Source organism: Mesoplodon mirus, assembly GCF_964341445.2.
Source record: "Mesoplodon mirus genome assembly, chromosome: 3".
NCBI classification, from domain to species: domain Eukaryota; kingdom Metazoa; phylum Chordata; class Mammalia; order Artiodactyla; family Ziphiidae; genus Mesoplodon; species Mesoplodon mirus.
The window spans coordinates 20,853,220-20,874,348 of NC_138978.1; the positions used below are offsets into that span (position 1 = coordinate 20,853,220).

At 52.7% G+C, this 21,129-nt stretch overlaps 1 protein-coding gene across 3 annotated transcripts in view; it reads left to right on the forward strand.

The window, feature by feature from the left end:
* Positions 1-21,129, forward strand: part of EPHB2 (EPH receptor B2) — a gene marked incomplete at its 3' end in the record, with an annotated part of 186,207 nt that overhangs the window by 58,084 nt on the left and 106,994 nt on the right. For all 3 annotated transcript variants that reach the window (XM_082614001.1, XM_082614002.1, XM_082614003.1), the window contains exons 2-3: positions 5,867-5,931; positions 9,151-9,835. In XM_082614001.1, the coding sequence (XP_082470127.1) occupies positions 5,867-5,931; positions 9,151-9,835 (750 nt within the window). The remainder of the gene's footprint in view (positions 1-5,866; positions 5,932-9,150; positions 9,836-21,129) is intronic.

Genomic DNA, 21,129 nt, shown 5'->3' on the forward strand with positions numbered 1-21,129 from the left:
GAAACATAGTACCTTCTGTAAGCAGAAGGAAATGCAGGATGGCTGGACACTGCTGGAAGTTAATCAGCTGGCCCAGCCAGCAGGGGCCTTGAATGCATTGTTGAGGAGCTAGCACTTTATCTCGCTGACAGTGGGAGCTCTGAAGGGCATCAAGCTCAGTGAAGACATGATCAGAAATGGGCTTTAGAAACCTCACCCAGCTTCCATGTGCAGATCGAATATATCTACTGTGTATCAGAACCAGTTCTCAGTGCTAAGGTTACAGTGGTGAGGGAAGCAGACACAGAACTCCCCCAGAATGAGGACCCAGGGAGACTGGCGATCAACAGGACTCACCTACATGATGTCACTTAATTCTCACGTGACCCATTTTACAGATGGGGAAACTGAGGCCCAGAGAGGAGGACGATCTTGCCTGCAGTCACACACTAGAACTTGCCAGAACCAAGGTTCTAGCGTAGACAGTCTGCCCCACTCCCCTGCTGCCCTCCCCCCTCTTTCCCCTCCTGTCCTTACATAGGGCCATATACAGGGAGAGCATACAAAAAGTCCTGGTGTGTGTGTGTGTGTGTGTGTGTGTGTGTGTGTGTGTGTTTTAAGGCTGTAGCTGCAGCCTCCTAAAAATAACACAGAGGAAGAATGAGACATGTGGGTTCAAATCCTAGCCCTGCCTGTGAGCCTTTGTGCAGGCCGCTTCACCTCTCTGATGTCAGTTTCCACATCTGAAAAATGGGGCTAATAGTGTGTACCCCCCTGGTTGCCATGAGCCTGAGGTGATCCTTAGAGTGCCCAGCTCATTGCCTGGCACATGGTAGGCATTTAATGAATGTTCCTCCTCGTGTCTTTGGAACTCTCACCTACTGTCATTAGTGCAGATGAACAGTATCTGTGGCCCTAGAGAAGTATGACCCAAGAGGGGTGTCAGACAGAGCTGACCAAGGGTGGGTTGGGGAGCAGAGGGCGACCACCCACCCCAGCCTGAAAACAGAGCCCCGCAAAGCCACCCTCCTGTTGGCCCAACGCTAACAACTTCATTGTGTCTCCCCTTTTAGCTCAAATATTTCTGAAATGCGCACTGCTCATTCACACATAGCCAGAGGGGTCTTCGGGCCTCCCCGGCCTGTGCAATTGGGGCCTCCTGATTGCTTCCTTCTGTGCAGCCTCCAGGAAGCAGAGGGGGTGCGGGAGCAGTGGGGCAAGGGCCAGAGCCGCTCCCAGGGCCCAGACCCTGTTTTCCCATCAAGAAAGGCACTCTGGGCTGGTGGCTGGAGGCCCTGGTTCCAGCTTTCAGCTGGATGCTAAGAATCTTGTCCACAGAGCCTCAGTTTCCTCATCTTTCTACTGGGATTTTTTAATGGTCACTTAGAGCATCCAGGGCTTGGGAACTGGACATTTGCAGGCTAGCTGGGGTGGGAGTGCCCAGAGGTGAGTGGAAGGGCAGTGTCAGGCAGGATGGGGGGGTGTGGATGGCACCAGAGGGGCTGGGAAAGATGTGGGCAGGTGGGTGTGGTCCAGCAAGGGGGCCTCGGAGAGCCGCTAACCTTTACTGGGCGGTTCCTGCTCCAACTCTCCAGCTCAGTTCTCAGCTCCCATCACTCCCTGCCCCCCACACATCTATTCCCACAAACCATTATGTTGTCTCCTCCGTACCTTTGCCTCTGTTGTCCCTTCTGCCTTGCACAACCTCCCCACTCAGCCTCTCCTAACTCCCTCCTAACTCATTCTTCAAGCCTTTATCCATGTCACTTCCTCCAAGAAGCTGTCCTTGAATTGTTTGTTTTCTTCTCCTTCCGTACCCGATTCCCATCACACACGGTACCCCATACACATTCCCGTTGCGGTCTTTGTCACATCATGTGGTGATTAATCAATCATCTGTGTACAACAAAAATGGCTTCCCCTGCATGCAGGATTGTCATTGTCACAGTGGGGATGGGGATGGGGACATTTCCAGCAGTTCACAGGCAGCTTGGTGGAGCGTAGTGGTCCCCAAACTGTAGGAAGTGAGATGATGTTAGCTGGTTTGCAGACAAACATTTTTAATTGTAATGGTCTTATGTTTATTTTCCTTCCTTTTATGGCAAGTGATATTGGTTTCCCATTTGTAATAATGATAATTTTTTTCCTCTTTAAAATGCACTTAAGAGAAAAAAAAAGAGTCAGAAGAAACTTTGTAATTAAATAACAGTGCAGGCTGTAGGTGAAAACAGCTGAAGTCATGGATGGTGTCCTGATGGAGCATGTGTTCAAGCCCTACAGTTTTAGGGGAGGGAAGGGGATTTCAGCCTTCAACTGAAGACCTGCTAAGTGTGAAGCCCTGTGCTGGGTCTTGGGGCAGGTAAAGAAAGTGTAGAAGGGGAGAAGATCAGAAGGAACAGTGTGTGTGAGAGAGTGCCAAACAGTCTGCAGCTGGAGCACCGCGTGTGAATGGAATAGTTGTGTGACCTTGGGCAAGTTCCTAAGCCTTTGTAAGCCTCAGTTTTCCCATCTGTGAAATGGGACAGTATCAACTATCCCTTGGCGTCATTGTGAGAATGTTGGTGAGGGTTTCTGGCTCCGAATGGACAGGGTCTCTGTCTCAGTGAACATGAGTTCTCTCCCTCTGTAGATTTTTGAGATCAGAGGAGCAAAGTCTGGGGTGTTTCAGGGAGGAGGGAAGTGCTGGTGATGGAAACAGGGCTTGGCTTTTTGAACCCACCCAGGTTCCTGAGGCAAGAACTACTGACCGCAGATTCCCCAGGAAACTGAGTTTGACTTGGGGGCTTGGTTTGAGAGGAACAAAGAGGAAACCAAGGCATCCCAGGAAAGCAGCATCAGACAGACCAGGAGGGGCTCCCCAGAGGCTGCGGCCCTTGAGCGAGAGGCTGATGTTTGTCAGGTGTTGGCAAGCATGGTCTGGGGTGTGGCGGGAGCTGCTTGGACTCGCCTTTGCTTGCAGGGGCCACCTAATGAGCCCAAAGGAAATGGTGGGTGTGTGCAGGCACTGGGTCGGCCAAAAAGCACCACATTCAATCTAAGAAATAATAACTGCCACTTACTGATGATCTGCTTTGCACTGGGCTGCAAGCTAATAGACCTTCCGACTCCTTGCGTCCTCCTGTCCACCCTCGGAGGGTATTACGGCCATTCTCCAGGTGAGGAAACTGAGGCTTAGAAAGGTTGCCTGTCCAAGGTTACAAGGCAAGTGGGTGACAGAGCGGGTATTGGAATTGAAGTCTGACCTCCCGACCCCCGTTGGTCTGCTCTGCTTAGCTGCCTCTTTTGCAGAGGGTGGAGGGAGGTGTCGACATGGAAAGGCAAAAGGCCAAGGGGAAGTTGTAGGGAGAACACCCCGGGGTTCCCTCCTGCCACGGCCCCAGGGTAACAGCTTTCCCAGAGGCAGCCTTCAAGGCAGAGCCCAGGATCAGCTTGGTGAGAAGGGAGCCCAGGAGGTGCCAGCCTTCTGTGTCCTTCCCAGGGGACATGCAAGCTGGACCCTCCTCTTAGCCCCTTCTTGCTGTGAACCAGCCTGCCCATGGACTTCCTGTCCTTCTGAGATCCTCCCCTTGCTGGTTCCAGATGTGGTGGGATGCTGAGCCGGGGAGGGCAGTGGAACCCCCAAGCCTGAGCTCCCTGGGAGCCCAGAGTTTGAGGACCAGCCTTTAGTGTGTGACTTTTGGCAAGTCATTTGCCCACTCTGAGCCTGAGTTTCCACCCAGGCTATGAGGATGTCAGTTCACAGGCCCTCCTCTGGGCTGTGGAATCCTCTAGTGCTTGGCCTCTGGGTCAGCCCAAGAATCCAGCCAAGGGGTGGGGCCACCTGCTTGGCGGCTTGCATCCCCCTCCCAACCCCTTTCTGGTCCCAAGCAGAGTCTCCTCTCTCCCTTGTTCCACACGGCTCCCAGCAGCTGTTCCTCGGGCCCAGGCAGAGAGCCCGGCTTGGCGCGTCTCTGGCTGAGGCCGATGAGAGAAAACAGGTTAAAAGTTCAGCCCTTGTTCTCTCCAGGAGGAAAAATCTGTAGCATTCGGAGTGTGAAAAGGAACCCTTTTTTTCAGCTCCAAAGCAGCACAATACAACTTCCCTCCAATTTGCCATCAGAAAGATGCCCTTGGCACTGGACTCCACTGTCCCTGGCACCCTCCTCCCCCCTCACCAGCCCCCAGTGCAAAGGGACACAGTGACCGCAAACACAAGCCACAGGCGGTCATGAGGACACTGCCACATCCTCTCTTGTCAGCTCACAGGTCTGACTGGGGTCGCCTCTGGCTAAATGCTTCCTTCTCTCCCACCCTCCCATCCATACCTCCCCTGCCCTAGTTCAAGACCTTGTTACTCCCATTTCGACCTTCACAGAGGCCTGGACACTGTGTACCCTGCCCCCACTCTCTCTGCCTTAGTTCATCCAGCCCAGGCCATCAAACTAAGTGTCTAGAAGTTTATAGGGTAGGAAGCAGGAGACCCTCACCTCCCACTCTGCCACCAACTCCTGTGTGATCTTTAGGAAGTCTCTTCCCCTCTCTGTGCCTCAGTTGCCCTATTTCTAAAATGAGGCAGTTAGGCTAGACCAGGGATAGCACCTCAAATGGTGGGTGTTAGTTTCCTGGAGCACTGTGGTGAGAAGCATTGTGTAGCCACCGAGTGTGGGGATCGATTAGCGATGTGTCCTGGGCACAGAATTGGAGCATAGCAGCAAGCATGCCTCTCACTCACTCTCGCTGATCTAGGTGGTGTGGAAGGTCCAGCTGTGATCCTCTGGGTCTCTCCGCCTACCCTCGCATAACTATTTGTATTCATACCCCATCTCCACTACCAGACTGTGAACTGCTCCATGGTAGGGCTTTGCTATTCACCATTTTTTCCCTCAGGGTATCCAGTACAGTGCTTGGTACATAATGGGCATCAGGATATATCTGTTGATTGAATACTTGAGTAATTAAATCTTCTCAGTGCATTGCAGTTCAGTTCAAAAAGTATTTTGAATCCCCTGTGGCAGGAAGGGGGTAGAGGGAGGGGTGCTGAGCCTGATCTGGGGGTGATTGGGGATCTCTCTGGCCCTGTGGGTCTCCTTTGTCATTGGCTGTATGGTTCTTTTCCTCCAGCTGCTGGAATAAGGGGAGGCAAGTGGGGCCTGGCTGGTTCAGAAGCTGATCTGAGTTTCCTGAACCCCCAGAGGGCAGGTGATGGTCTGGCCCCACTGGACACAGTGCTCACCCCTTAACACCCCTCCATCTCCAGGGCCCTATCCTAGGGGCAGAGTCGTCTGAACCCTAGGGGAGGGGGCCCAGGGATGAGGACACAATGGAGAACCCCAAGTTCCTGGAGAAGGGGGAAAGGTATCCCTCACAGGAGGTGTGGGCCAGAGGGCCAACGTGGGATAACTGATGCGGCTTGGCTGGGACCCAAGGGAGGCCCCTGTAAGGCCAACATTCCAGTTTCTGAGAATTTGATGCAAGTGGAAAAGCGAACAGAACCCTAAGTCTGAAGTTAAAATTTGAGATTTCCTGAGGACTCTCTGAAGCCCATCCAGGAGACCCCAGATTAAGACCCTTCCCTACCAGTAAAGGAGCAGAGGGGCAATACCTAGGTTGGAGGGATGTGATTGGCTAAGAGGGTGGGGCATGACCATGTGTGAAAGGGCTGGAGTTGGACCTTAAGGGGTGGAGTCTAGAGGAATAGGATCAGATGATTGGCTGGAGTGTGTGAGTGGGCGGGATTATGGAGTGAGAGGCACGACCTAAAGGGAGGGTAGTCTATAGGGTTAGATCCAGATGATTGTTTGGAGCAATGGAAGTAGCGCTCTGTAGAGAAGGCCCTCAGGAGGTAGGTTCTTGGTGATTGACGGTGCTTCATAGGCAGCTCAGTGATGACTCTTTGCTGTCTCCACAGAAACGCTGATGGACTCAACCACAGCGACGGCGGAGCTGGGCTGGATTGTGCATCCTCCATCAGGGGTGAGTCAGTGGTCCTCAAACCCTGCCTGGTCTCCCAGGATACCTCGGGTTCTGCTGCAGGGCCCAGATGCCCCGCCTCCCCCGCCCCGCTGAATTCCAGCCCCTTCCCCTCCTTCAGGTCCCAGGACGTGGCCTCTCATTGCCCCACCCTGCTGGTCCCCTACCATTGATGGAGTGCTAGTTACCATGACAACATGCTGGATGCTTTCAGACTTTATCCCATAGAATTCTAAACGGGAGGCTGAGGGAGTTCCCTGGCGGTCCAGTGGTTAGGACTCTGCGCTTCCACTGCCGGGGGCCTGGGTTTGATCCCTGGTTGGGAAACTAAGATCCCACAGGCCACACAGCGTGGCCAAAAAATAGCAAACAAATAAATAAATAAAAGCGAGGCTGAGAAGTGGTACACACACTACCCCCATTTTATAGATGAGGAAGGTGAGTTGTCATTTCCTGAGCACCCACTGGGTGTCGTACTATATCAAAGCATCTTTACATACATCATCTCCAGTCCTATGGGGAGGAATCCCCTCCATTTTACAGGTGCAGAAACTGAGGCTCGGAGAGCTATAGCCACCTGGCGGGGACCCTATGGCTAGTAAGTGATGAGGGCTCAGGTTTGCATCCAGGGCTGTGACTGAGTCTTCTGGGTCCCCCTAACACTAGGCTCCCCCTTCCTGAGCTCTTATCATCACACTGCCTTGGGTCCAGTGGTCTGAGCCCATGGAGGCTGTGAGCTTCCCAAGAACAAGATCAGGCACAATTTGAGATTCCTCTTTCTTCCCACAACAACCAGCTCAGCAGTTACATACAGACTGTGGGGTCAGACACTCCTGAAATTCTGTCCCAGTTCCGCCACTCACCAGCTGTGTAATTTGGGACCAGTTCCTTAACCTGTCTGAGTTTTAGTTTCCTCATCTGTAAAATGGTGATAATAATGTCTTCCTCATAGGACTGTTGTGAGGTTCTCCTGCAAAGTGTCTAGCACGGTGCCTGACATAGAGTGGGCTCCCAGTGACAGGTAGCTATAGTAACTGTCACCGTCATCAGTCAGTTCTAGTATCATTCCCTCCTCATCCCCCTGGTCTCTGGGGAGGGCTCTGGGCTCCCACAGCCCTTCCCTTCCCCCCATCCCAGCTTCTCTGCTGGGACTCAGCTGCTGCCCCAAGGAGCTGCATCCCCCCACCCCCCTCAGGTCTGTGCTCTCAATAGGCAGGGCCCCAGGGTCAGGCCTCTTTCTGTGGCTCTTTCTTGTCACCAATTTTCCATCTGTGAAGGCGGCTGGGCGCACATCCCCACCCTGCCAGTAATGAGGCCAGGCTGGGCTGCAGGGCCCCCGGACGCAATTATTTGGGGTGTTTAGGCTGCAGGGCCTCTGCATGTTAATTAGAGAGAGGGGAGAAAGGCAGACTGCTCTAATTAAGTGCTCTAATTAAGTTCTGAAGAAGAGCAGTGATTGAAACAAGGGGCTGACTTTATCACATGGTGCCACCAAAAAAAAAAAAATTAAATGCAACGTAGGGAGCTTCAGAGCCACCACTGAAGGAGCGGCTGGGCCAGCTCAGCCTTCCCCACGCACACTTGCCCTTCACAGCATCAGCCCTCCCTGGGCTGGCAAACACCACCCCACCCTGTGCAGACTTGGCTGGAGAATCTGAGGGAGGCAAAAGGACAAAGAACACCCACTTGAGAGTGACACCTCTCCCACCACTTGCCCCCGCCGCCCCGCAAAGTCACATTTGGCAGTTGGGGAAATAGAGGCCCAGAGAGGGGCCGTGACTTGCCTAAGGCCACACATCAAGTTAGCAGAGCTGGGACAAAACCCAGGACTCCTGGGCCACTGTTGGGTCCTCATGTTTCAAGACAGTGTGGGCAAGCATGGGTCTGGATCTGTGTCTGTGTCTGTGTGACCTGGGTCAGGTGACCTCACTTCTCTGGTCTCTACTCCCTCATCTAAAGTAGAAATAACCCCACTTACCACATGTGATAATCATGACAAAGAAATGAGATCCTGTTACAGCACCCACCCTTGGCCCAGCATAGGTGAGTGGGGTACACTCTGCTGTTGGGTCTACCCCAGACGAAGCCAGACCAACACCAAGGGGGGCACAGGAGAAGGAGGGGACGGGTGGCCGATCCCAACAAGCTCTCAGTCCCACTGGGGAGACCAGACCAAGAGGGCCGGGAGTGCCCGGCACTTGTCCAGGCAGGTTGTCCCCGAGGGCCCAAGGGAGAGTCGGTGAATGCGAACACTGCAGCTGGAGGGAGAGCCCACGGCAAGAGGTTCCAGGGGATGGACAGAGAGACAAAAGATGCTCGAGGGGCCACAAAAGTGTGAACAAAGGCTCAGCCTGCGAGTGAGCTTGGCCTGTGAGCGTCTGTGGAGGGAACATGGCCCGTGCCCTTCCATTTCCAACTTTCCATGGCCCTGCCCAGCCCCTTCCAGCAGTGGAGCTTGGGAACTCGCAGCTGGGTGAGAGCCCAGGCTGGGGCCCAGTGAAGCGCCGAAGTGCGGACCCCAGGCGGGAGGGCGGGAAGGTGTCCCTCCAGGCACTGTCTTAGCCACTGAAGGCCCCAGAGCAGAGCTGCTCTCATGGGGGAAGGCCTTGTCTTCCTGTTATGGGGGTGAGGGCTCTTCTTCCATTGGACTGGGAATCCCCAAGGCCAAGGACTGTGTCTCCCTGATCAAACAGGGAGCTCCCGGCAGGCAGAAGTCCTGTGTCCCCCATCAGACTGGTAGCTCCCAAAGCTACTCTGTCTGCTTTCAGACAGGGTGGGCCTCTCCCTGGTTTCCCTTCCAGGTGGGAGCTTCCCAGGAACAGGGGCCATGTCTTCTTTATCAGATTAGTTACCCCTGGGGGTAAGGGTCGCATCTCCCACGTTGACTAGGGCAATACCAAGAGCAGGGTGTGTGCCCTTCCCATCAGATTGGCGTGTCTCCCTCATAGACTGGGGGATTCCTCAGAGCCAAGGCTATGTCTCCCCCTCAGCTTAGAGTTCTCTGATGGTAAGCATCATGTCTCCATCATCAGACTGGAAGATCCCTTAGGTAGGGTCTGTGCCTCCCCCATTAGACTAGGAGGCCCCTGATGGTAGGTGTCCTGTCTACCCCCATCAGACTGGAGGATTCCCTAGGGAAGAGTCTGTGCCTCCCCTCTTAGACAGGGTGTTCCCTGGGGCTAAGCCCCTACCTCCCCCACCTGACTAGCATTTCACCCGCAGTGGGAAGAGGTGAGTGGCTACGATGAGAACATGAACACGATCCGCACGTACCAGGTGTGCAATGTGTTTGAATCGAGCCAGAACAACTGGCTACGGACCAAGTTCATCCGGCGCCGTGGCGCCCATCGCATCCACGTAGAGATGAAGTTCTCGGTGCGTGACTGCAGCAGCATCCCCAGCGTGCCTGGCTCCTGCAAGGAGACCTTCAATCTCTATTACTATGAGGCCGATTTCGATTCGGCCACCAAGACCTTCCCCAACTGGATGGAGAACCCGTGGGTGAAGGTCGACACCATTGCCGCCGACGAGAGCTTCTCCCAGGTGGACCTTGGTGGCCGGGTCATGAAGATCAACACCGAGGTGCGGAGCTTCGGGCCCGTGTCCCGCAGTGGCTTCTACCTGGCCTTCCAGGACTATGGCGGCTGCATGTCTCTCATCGCTGTGCGCGTCTTCTACCGCAAGTGCCCCCGCATCATCCAGAACGGCGCCATCTTCCAGGAGACTCTGTCAGGGGCTGAGAGCACATCGCTGGTGGCTGCCCGGGGTAGCTGCATCGCCAACGCGGAGGAGGTGGACGTGCCCATCAAGCTCTACTGTAACGGGGACGGCGAGTGGCTGGTGCCCATCGGGCGCTGCATGTGCAAAGCGGGCTTCGAGGCCGTGGAGAATGGCACTGTTTGCCGAGGTAAGGGCCACAGCGGGGCAGGTGCCCCTGCAAGTGTGTGGAGTTGGTGTTGGCTGCAGACTTGAACCTGGCAGCTGGGAGGGGAGGCTGGTGAGCACAGAGGCCTGGAGCTGACCACGAGGCCCTCTGTGGCCAGGGTTTCCAAATCTACAGCCGTCGTTCAGCTTCTTAGAGGGAGGCATTAAACAGCACTTCTTGAATGGTGGTACGTGCACATACTACAGGGGGTCTGCAGGCTGATTTTAGTTGAGGATAAATGTTTCTCATTTTAATTATTATGTCATGATGGCAGGTGGCACTTTATTTCTTCATTTACAAAAGTGATATGCTTTCCCTTTTAAGAAAATGTATAAGTCATAGTAAATAACATTTATAAGAGAACCTTCATTGAGCTTTGGCTGTATCAGTCAGTATAGGCCAGGCCACGCTGAAGTGACAAAACAATAAAAGTTTATTTCTCACTTAATGCTACATGTCCATTGTGAGTCAGCTTGGGATTCCTCCCTCTGGGAGCCAAGCAGATGGAGGCGCCACCATTTGGAATGTTGTGATCACCAGGGCAGAAGGAAGGAGCGAGTGTGACAGATTGTATATGGGATCTCAATCTTCCTCTCCGGAATGGCTCAGACATCACTCCTATGCACGTTTCAGTGGCCAAGGCAAGTGATGTGGTTACTTCCAATTCAAAGAGATGGGGAAGTGCAGCTCCACTGTGAGCCAGCCCTCCTGATTAACATTTTTACTGTGTGCTGAGCACTTTACATGTCTAACTCATTTAATCCTCACAAGAACCCTATGAAGGAAAGTGCCATTTTATAGGAAGAAATCACAGCTCATACACAGTTCATACAGTGAATAAGTGGAGGTAGCACAGAATCTTACCCAGGTAATGTAATTCCAAACTACCCTCTTAACCACTGTGCCCCTTAAGTTAATTTAAAGAAAAATATTAAGTAAACAGTAGTACAGGTAGTATTTGATTATGGCCAAGAGTCACAAAGGTGCTGTGTAAACATAAGAAGTTGTACGAGGTACTGCATGGTGGTGAGAAGGCTGGGAAGGTAGACAGACCTGGGTTCAAATTCCAGCCCTGCCGGTTACTAGTTGGATGTCCTGATCCGAGTTGTTAAACCCTCTTTCATAGGGTAGTTGTGAGGATTCAAGACCTTAAGACATGTAAAGCACTTTTGATGGCTTCTAGTATACAGTAAGAGGTTAATAAATGTTAACTAAATGAGATGCTACATATAAAGCCCAGCGTGGCACAGGTTCTCTGCAGTGTGAGCTATGGTGGTGATGGTGGTGACATAGGAGACTTGAAGCCTGCTTGTGCCACTTCCTCTTGCCTTCCCAATTGGAATTGGGTCCTGGGGTGTTCCAGTTGCCAGGCTACGAGTTTGGACCTTTTCCAGGGGCCTCGAAGAGCCAGTTAAAGTTTAGCCCAGGGTAATTGCAATGATCCTCACCTTTATGAAATTTTGTCGCATCCACCATCTCCACGGCTCCTCCCTCCAGCCCTCTGAGGCAGCATTTTAAGGGTCCTGGGAGGATAAGTGGGTGTATAAGAGACAGGAGCAGTGGCCTGTGGGGAAGCTGCTGCAGTGATCTCAGGTGGTCATGGCTGCATGGACTGGGCGTCCACAGTGCTGGGGAAGAGGAGGGGTGCAGTCAAGGGATGTTTTGGCAGTGAATCAGATGAGATGTGGAGACAGATTGGAAAGGGAGGAGGGAGAGGAATCAGAGGGAACCAGGAATTCCAGCTTACAGGGCTGTGATGGTCTTGGAAAAGAAATGGGGGCATTGGGAGAAAAGGCTGGTTTCTTAGGGAAGACAACAAATCTGGTTTCCTTTACTTGAGTGTGAAAGCACACAGCCCTGGGACATGGCAGGGCTGAGACAGGCCATGGGGAACAGAATCAGTCACTCATTGCTTATTGGTTATTCACTCATCAACCCTGTGCCTCCTCTATGTCAGACCTTGTGCTAAGCACCAGGTAAGACAGAAGAGAATCCAACTATGGCCTTGCCTTCTAGGAGCTCACAGTCTAGCAGAGGAGACCGACTGTAAATGAACAAGGGTGGGAATGCATTAGACTTGTTTTAATAGGAACTGCTCAGGCTGAGGTGGGCACAGAAAAAGGGAAGGCTTCACAGAGGAGGTGACATTGGAGCTGAGTCTTGGGAGAGGTATACCTTAGCCAGGTGGCCCAGTCCTTCTGGAGGTTGGATCAGCATCAACAGAGACCTGGGGACATGAATCAGTGTGCCTCATTAGGGGGACTGGTCAATTGTTTGGTGTGACTGTGGCTAAGGGTGCAAGGAGAGATGTAAGAAGAACTGTGGCTGGAGTGGTGCCCAGATGAAGAGGTGTATTGGTTATCTATTGCTGCATAACGAGTTAGCCCCAAATTTAGCAGCTTAGAACAACAAGCATGTATTTATTTATTTATTTATTTATTTATTTATTTATTTATTTATGGCTGCGTTGGGTCTTCGTTGCTGCACAAGGGCTTTCTATAGTTGTGGCAAGCAGGGGCTACTCTTCGTTGCAGTGCGCGGACTTCTCATTGCGATGGTTTCTCTTGTGGAGCATGGGCTTCAGTGAACAACAAGCATTTATTATCTCAGTTTCTTAGAGTCAGGAACCAGGCATGGCTTAGATGGGTGCCTTTGGCTCCAGGTCTCTCCTGAGGTTGCAGGCAGGCTGTCGGCTGGGGCTGCAGTTTCATCTGAAGGCTTGACCAGGGAGGAATCCGCTTCCACGTTCCCTCATGTGGTCGTTTGCAGGCCACAGTCCCTCCCACGTGGGCCTCTCACACGTGCAGTGGCTTCCCCCGAGCACATGATCCGAGAGAGGGAGCGTAAAAGAGAGAGCACCCAAGACAGAAGCCACAGTCTTTTTATAATCTCATCTCAGAAGTGACATCTCATTACTTCTGCTGTATTCTCTTCATTAAAAGTGAGTCACCAAATTCAGTCCATGCTCCAGGGGAGGGAATTACACAGGGTGTAAATGCCAGGAGGTGGGGGTCCCTGGGGCCATGGCAGAGGTGGCCTGTCATAGGATCAGAGTCTGAGCTGCTTCTTGCAAGGGGTGGGAGTTCGAGGTAATGCTGGGGCAGAGTGTGTCCAGCGCTGGCTTCCCCCCTCCCCCCAACCCCCGGACGAGGCCCAGCCCGGCCCAGCTGGCTACTGGATGTAAGTGGAGGCCAGTCAAGGTGTGATTAATGAGCTCAGGGAGCCAGAAGGACACCAGCTGCTGCTGTGGCATGTGTGCAGCCACCCAGATGTGGGGCTGCTTCAGCCCAAGTCCCACAGGCACTGGCCCCGCCAGCCCAGGACGTGTAGGAATGATGATTATTGCTCACATCTGGGTGGTTGGCAAAGTGCTTTCCCCATCTCCAGCTCAGGGATTCTCAGCCTTTACTATGCCTCAGGATCCGCTGGGAAGTTTATTAAAATGCAGATTCCTGGGTCTGGTGCAGACCTCTTCCCCAGGTCTGGTTCTGTGCCTCTGAGGTAGGGCCAAGAATCAACATTTTTAAACAAGCAGCACTGATGCTCCTATACCAGGACTATTAGCTCAGACACACACTGTGTTAACACATCCTTGGCCAGACCAAGCAGGACTCAAGGCCAGCCCCACCACCACCCCAGGGAGCATCCACCCTAAAGGGTGGGAGGGGACATTAGCAGAATCTCTGGGAGGGTGTGGTTTGGAAAGATCCATTTAATCTTGAAACATAACATGATGGGAAAAGAATCCATTGCTTTCTCAGAGAAATACAAATTAGAGAAAACTTGACGGTGGGGGTGGGGGACGAGGGGGACTAGGTGAGTCCTCGTGGGGAATGGCAGCGATCCCAGGGGTGGGCAGTGGTGGCTAATGATGGACTGGGTGTTCCCAGTGCACTGAGTGGTTCATGAAACTATGGACTAAACTGACTCAATCAGACCAACTTCCTCTAGTGCCTGTTTGTTGTGTGCAGGGCACAGTGGGGAGGGGAGGGGCTCGGAAAAGCCAATTAACCCCTCAACAAGCATGTATTGGGTACCCCCTGTGTGCCATTTAGCCCTCTAACAGATATTGATTGAGTTCCTTCTCTGAGCTAGGCACATGCCAGTGCTAGGGAACACAGATGTGAACAAGAGGGACACGTTCACTGCCCTCCCAGAGTTTTGGTCTGGGTGGGTGGATGGGGGAAGATGGAGGAAATAAAGTTAATAAACAAATAAATAAAGTAGTTATAAACTGTGAGGAGTGAAAAGTAAAACATAGGGTACAACAAAAGAGATCAAAAGGAGGGTCTGCTTTAGCCAGGTGGTTCCGGGAAGGCTTCTTGGAAGAGGTGTCATTTGAGCTGACTGAGGCTGTCCTGGGATGGCTGGAGGAGAGCACCTGAGAGTCACGGTTTGGCTTCAAGTGGCTCCTGGGCAAGCAGAGCATTCAGACACAAGGGAACAAGGCAGAGCATGGTCCTTCCAGAAATGAAGTCTATCCAGGCAAAGTACTTTGAGAATACGAGGAAGAAGGCATCTTTTCCTACTGGGCATCTGGGAGGGCTTCAAGGAGGAGGTGGCATTTGAATTAGGCCTTGAAGAGTGAGTGGGATGTGGATGGGTGAAGGGAGGGGAGGAATTGTAGGTCGAGAAACTGCATGAATAAAGGCCCGAGGTGTGACCGTATAGGGCATGTTTGGTGGGTGTTCAAGGCCCTGGTGGGTGCAGGGCTGGGGCACGACTTTCTCCTCTTCCTTCATCTATTCATGGTTCATTGAGTGCCTAATCTGGGCCTGCACTGGTCACACAGACACCAGGTGGGAGACTCCTGGGACTTCCTTCAGAAGAACTCTGCCCCCTTCCCCTACCCCAGTCCCCAGCCTCCTCAGGATCACAGTTCCCACTGGGGCTTGCCACCAGCTGATTTGCTGGTGGGGGGTGAGGGGGGGGGCAGGAGAGTGGCCTTGGAATTCCTCCTCTGCAGCAGCTGCTCCCACCCAAGCCCTGAGTCTGTTTGCCTGACTCTTTCCAGATGTTTATGGAATTGATTGTGAATGTGTCCCTGCCTCAGTTTCTCCAAGTTTGTCTCCGTATCCCTATTCCCCTTGGTCTCTCCTTCCCTACTGAAGCCCCTACTTGCTACTCGCTGCCCATCAGTGGGAGCCCCCAGCCCAGCAACCGCGGGGGACCCTGCCCTCCTCTCTCCCCATGGCAGACGTGCGTCTATAACGGATCCAGAGGCAGTTCCACAGTGAGCGTGATTGCCGTGATGCTATTGGGTGTAATGGGATTTTTAATGTTTAGCTTGGACAGGGAGAGGGACTGCGAGCCAGCGGGTTAGGGGGGTGAGGGGGTGGGAGGTGCTTGCACACACATGTTGATCCGCTGGCTCCAACTCAGACTTCCCAGTTCCCAGCTGCCGGGCTTCTCCTCCCAGCCTCTCCCTCTCCTCCCCCTGCCCTGCTTGACAGCCCCTAACCCTGCTCTCTCCCCCACCCATGGCCTCTCCTTGACCTTGGCCATGGAGACCTGTTTCTTCAAACCCCAGCCCTGCCTCTTGCTAGCTGTGTGACCTTGGGCAAGCAGTGGACCTTCTCCTGGTCTTTGTTTTCTCATCTGCAAAGCAGAGTAAACAGATGCACTGCTGTGCAGAGTAAATGAGAAAATACCTAGAAAAGTGTTAGAAAAATAAGGACTTTTACAAACACTGTCTTTTGCCTGTGGACTTTTTTTTTTCTCCTGATGAGCTTTTTTATTTTGAGGAAAAAGCAACTTTTCTTTATCACAAAAGCAATACAGGTTATTTGTAGAATCTTTAGAAATGACTGATAAGCCAAAAGGAGAAAATTAAAATCACACAGAGAGTAACCACTGTTAACAGACTGGTGTGGATCCTTCTAGGTGTATTTAGATGTATTTAAACATATTGATTTTTTTAAAAAGAAAAAATAGATTCCTTCCGAGAATACATGAGGATTTTTGACTTATTAATATTTTGTGGGCATTTTTCCATGTCATGTTGGATCATCAGTTGGGAAGGCTCTTAGAATTCCATAATAGATAGACGTACCATAATTTATTTACCAGTTCTCTAGTGATCCACATGTACATTGCTTGCAGTTTTTCACTATCTTAAATGCTGGCATGGACTTCACTGTCCCTCTGCCTTTCTGCACCGCTGCTGGCATTTGTGTAGGATAGTCTCCAGGCACGGAATCGTAGGGTCAAAGGGTATGTACTTTTTTTGAGCTTTTGATGCACATTGCCAGATTACCCTCCAGAAAGACTGGGCTGAATTACCCGCCTGGCAGCAGTCTTCGAGAGTGTCTGTTTCCCCACATACTCACCAGCATGGGATATTATGCCTGTGGCTTTATTTTCTATTTCACTCCCAGAATCCTGTGCCTCCCCAGCCAAGGTAGGGAGGGGCCAGGGGTCCTCTCTGGGCCCTCAGGGTTGGATCCTGGGCCACCCTCAGGGTGGCCTCCTTCCCACCCTGCTCTCAGCTCCAGCCCTTCCCACAGAGGCCGGACCAGTGGCCCAGATGTGTCTGGCAAGCCTCTGGGGGTGGGTGTGGTCAGTCTCCGGGTGAGGAGGAGGGAGGCATCCAGCTGGCAAGGCCTGTGCTGGCTGGGGAAAGGGGTGTGAGGGTTGGAGTGCTGGGTGGGAGGAACGGCCCAGACCCCCGCACAGAAAGTTCTGCTGCTTCTCTTCAAGGGCAGGGTGGAGACGCCCAGCTTGGGGAGGGGGAAGGGTGATAGATAACCCCTCCAGACCCCCAGGCTCAGGCCAGGGCTGAGACCACACAGGCCAGCCTTCCAAAAAGGGGATTGGATGAGGACCCTGGCCAGTACAGGCTATTCAAGTCTTTGCTCTTAAAAATTAAAAGTACCCCCTCCCCACTTCCCCTTTTCTATATGCTCTCAAAGCATCTATTTTTGTTCACAACTATCTATCCATCTCTCCATCCATTAATCCATCTGTTTGTCCATCTATCCAGCCAGCTGGCCAGCCAGCCATCAGCCATTCACTGAACTCCAGTTTCTGATTTTTTTGCTTCATGGAGAGATCAGGTGATCTCTTCATAGAGGACCAAGAAGCTAACACACAGTGAATAACACTCCTCAGGCACCTGCTGTGCGCCAGTCCCTGAACCAGGTGTGGGGACTGCAGACATGAGGAAGGCCCTTCTTGCCCTCATGGAGCTTCCAGTCTGGCATAGGGAGTTGGCTCCATCTGTAACTGTAGCCTTGGGGCACTTAGGAGGGAGTCAGGAGAGAGCTGGGGAGACTTCCTGGAGGAGGAGCCATTTTCCCAGGGCTTTGGAGAATGGGAGGAGGTGGAGGCAGGAAAAAGATAGTCAGAAACGATACTGATTTTTTTTTAACCCTGGCCTCTTGCTGACCCCCAGCCATCTGGGGGAGTGGGGTACTGGAGAAGTATTCTTAGCCAGGGGAGAAGGGTAGAGGGCCTGCCGGCACTCTCAAAGGGCTGAATGAGGCAGAGGCTGAAAGGATCCTGAGAGCATTGGAGAAGGCCAGGGCAAAGTGTGAAAGGTACCTCTTGTGTGCCCAGCTCTGTGTGATATGGTCTGCTCCACTATCTTATTGAATCTTCCGTTGATACGATTAGGTCCATTTACAGATGATGAGACTGAGGTCCAGAGAGGATCAGTGAGTTTTCCAAGGCCACACAGCCAGTAAGTAGCAGAGGCAGAATATGAACCCAGCTTTTTCCAGCTTGCTGGGACAAGTGATTACCCGGGAGTGAGTGGATATCTGAATATACTCTGCCCTGCCCACCTCCCCATTACCCAGGAGCCCCGGAGATGTAAGAAGAGTTTGACAGATACCCAGCTGAGGGGCTCACATGTGAGTCTGTGAGACCTCAAAGAAAGGAGGGGGCAACCAGAAGGGCTTCCGAGGGGAGGAGGGAAGCTCACGGCTGAGCCTTGGAGGACGCGTTGCTTTCATATCAAGAGATGTAGGGCAGGATGGAGCACAGTCCCAGGGCAAAGGCTCAGGGGTGGGGAAGCCCCCCGTAGGCCTCCTCTCCTCGTGCCAAGCCGTGAGATGGCCTCGGGGAAGGAGGCCCACCCACCCCTGGCTAACCTCCGGCCAGAGAGAAGAGTCCCCCCCGGCCCCCACGCGACATTTACCAAGTGCTCACGTCATGCTCCCTTCCTGCCCGGTTACCTTCTGGAATCCCCCCATCAAATTTGAAAACTGAGACTGAGGGCCAACCGTCACACCCCTCATAGTTGGCAGAGGCAGGTGTGCACTCTCGTGCCTCCTTCTGATCTCTTCTGCTTCTTGGAGGTGTCAGAAAGGCTTGGTAGCAGGGCCCCCGTGCTTATTTCTATGGACCAGGCAGCTCCCCACTCAAGTGTCTCACTGACTCCCAGTCACCCTCAGGGTTAGGTATCCTCATCCCTATTTTACAGAAGAGGAAACTGAGGCTCTGAGAGGTGAAGCAGCTTGTTTGTCCAAGTTGACACAATTAGGAAGGGATAGGATTTGAACTCAGGTCATCTGACCCTGGAGCCCCAGTGCTGCCCCCTCTCAGCCCCAGACTGGCCTCGGACCCTGAAGGCATCAGGTTGATGGGTTTGGTCGCGGGCTGCCTCCAGAACACTCTGGCAGGACCATAAACAGCTGGGGAAGTTCCCTCCCTCCAGCGGCTGCCTTTTCATCTGGCTGGGCTTCGGGATCTGGCGAGAGAAGCCCGTTTATTGAGGAAGTTTATGCATTTAACAGTTTAAGCCTTTCTAAGCCTGTGGTACAACAGGATTTGGGAGCTGTTAACAATTCTGTGTGGTTAAGAGATTTTCATTGCTCTGCGGCAGCTGGCTCAGGCCCCACAGGCCCTGTTCTGGCCTCCACCCCGCCCTGCTGGGCACCTCCTCCCTAGGACCCTTTGTCCTCTGCCCCCATCCTGCTGCTTCTCCCTGCTCCCCCTACTCCTAGTGTCTAGGTGTGAGCTTTGACCTCAGAGGGGAACCGAGGCCCAGAGAGGGAAAGGGAGCTGCCCAAAGCCACACAGCAGGTAAGAGGCTTGAACTGAAACCTGCCTGGCAAAGCTCGAGTCCCTTCCCACACCCTAGACTGCCTTCCTTGGGTAAGGGGGGTGGTAGGAGGACATTATGTTGCTAATTCTGCACTGGCAGAACTTATAACCCCTGTAAAACCAGCATCTGACCTCTACCGAGGCTTTGGAACAGGCTGGGGGTGGGGTCACTTGCCCAGATTCACTCACCCTGTCAGGTACAGAGCTGGAATCAGACCTCAGGCCTCCCGAAGTCCTAATGAGAATTCTCCACACTATACCAAACAGGGTTTTTGTTGGGTTTTTTTTTTTTCCATAGCCTGGCGGGGGGTTGGGGGGGATGCCATTTGTAATTATAATGTCTTACATATGTACAGTATTTATTTACTTACACTCTGCCTCATTCCAGAAAAGATTAGAGGCTGCTTTTGTATAGCATTTGGTCTCACCCTGTGAGATACTTTGATCTGAATGATACCCACATGAGAGAAGCAAGGCGAAGGTTATTAGCACCATTTTAGAGGCAAGGAAAACTGAAGCCAAGAGGGGACCAGACTCTCCCATGGTCACAGTGTACTTTGGTGGCAGAGCTGGGACTTGAACCCAGTGCTCCGGCCTCCTAGGCCCAGGGTCTTGCTGGGGCCCCTTGTGATGTTCAGTCAGATAGCCCCCGTCCTTTGCCTCCACCTCTGCAGGGACAAGACCCCAGCGTTCCCTGAAACGCCTTAGTCTCCATCCTAGGTGGGGAGAGGTGGCCTGGAGGAGCTCCTGGTGGCCCAGAGGACACACAGTTTGTGTGAAGAGGAAGGTGTGAGTGGGATTGGCAGGATGTGAATCAGCCCCCGACAACCATACGGATAAAGGAGCCCATGGCTGGCGGCCCAGGGGTCACCCTGAGGGGTGGGCCGCCCTTCGGACTCCTACCCTCTCTGGTTCCTCGGGCTCTTTGCTCCTTCACCAGGCCTTCCCAATCTTTTTCCATGGAGCCCCATCCATGGAGGCTGGATGATGCTGTTGTTTTCATCACTGGGATTTGTTTCCTGATCACGGTAACCCATCTGCCCAACCCATCGGCCAACCCAGGAGAGGGTCACAAACACGCAAGCACTCCCACGTCACTGGTATCCAGACGCAGCACATGAACTTCATCTCTTGTCCCCTGCTCCCCACCTCGCCCCAAACGAAGGGGCCAAGGCCACTGATGACCAACTTCACACTCATAAAAACTGAGGCCCAAAGGTGTTAGATGAAATGGCTTATCCAGAGACCCAGCAATCAAACTCAGGGTCCCTGTACCCCACTCCCTGTACCTCCCACTGGACTCCGATTATAAATAACAGAGACCAGAGCCCAGCGAGGTAGGGACGCACATTGGTTGAGTGCCCACTGTGCGCCAGGCCTTATGCCCTAGGCTTGGTGTAGCATACTGGGTCCCTGTAGTCCCCAGAAGTTGGGTACAGTTGTTATTTTCATTTTATAGAGGAGGAAGTGGAGGCTTAAAGAGGTTAAATAACCAGCCCAAGATCACAAAGCTAGTGAATGGTAGAGCCAGCAGTGAAATCCAAAACCTGCTGTCTTCTCACTGGAATGTTCGTACGTCTCATTGTGAGTAAAAGTTTTTCACAATCCTTATCTCATTTGTTTCTCGACAACCCTAGGAAGTAAGAGAGATATTATCCCTGTTCTTTTTCTTTTTTTCTTTTTTAATGTTTATTTATTTATTTATCTTTGGCTGCGTCAGGTCTTAGTTGGAGCGTGCGGGATCTTTCACTGCTGCTCACGGACTCTTCTTTGCAGCACGCGGGCTTCTCTCTAGTTGTGGAGCACGGGCTCCACAGCACGTGAGCTCAGTAGTTGTGGCATGCGGACTTAGTTGCTCCGCGGCATGTGGGATCTTAGTTTCCCAGCCAGGGATCAAACCCGCGTCCCCTGCACTGGAAGGTGGATTCTTAACCACTAGACCACCAGGAAAGTCCCTATCCCCGTTCTTCCGACAAGGAAATTAAGGCTCAGTGAGGTGAGGTGTGCTGCCCAAGGCTCACCGCTAGGAAGGGTCAGAGCTAAGACTAGAGCTGGGTCACTGGGTCGGTTTGACTCTGACACCCAGGCTGTGACCCTGCCAGCCCCCTTGCTGCTGATTCCTGTTCTGAGACCTCTCTTGAACCCGTTTATATGAGACTTCTGCCCTATCATTCCACTAAATCTGCTCATAATCAAGGCCATGAGTGACACCCATGTCGCCAATTCAG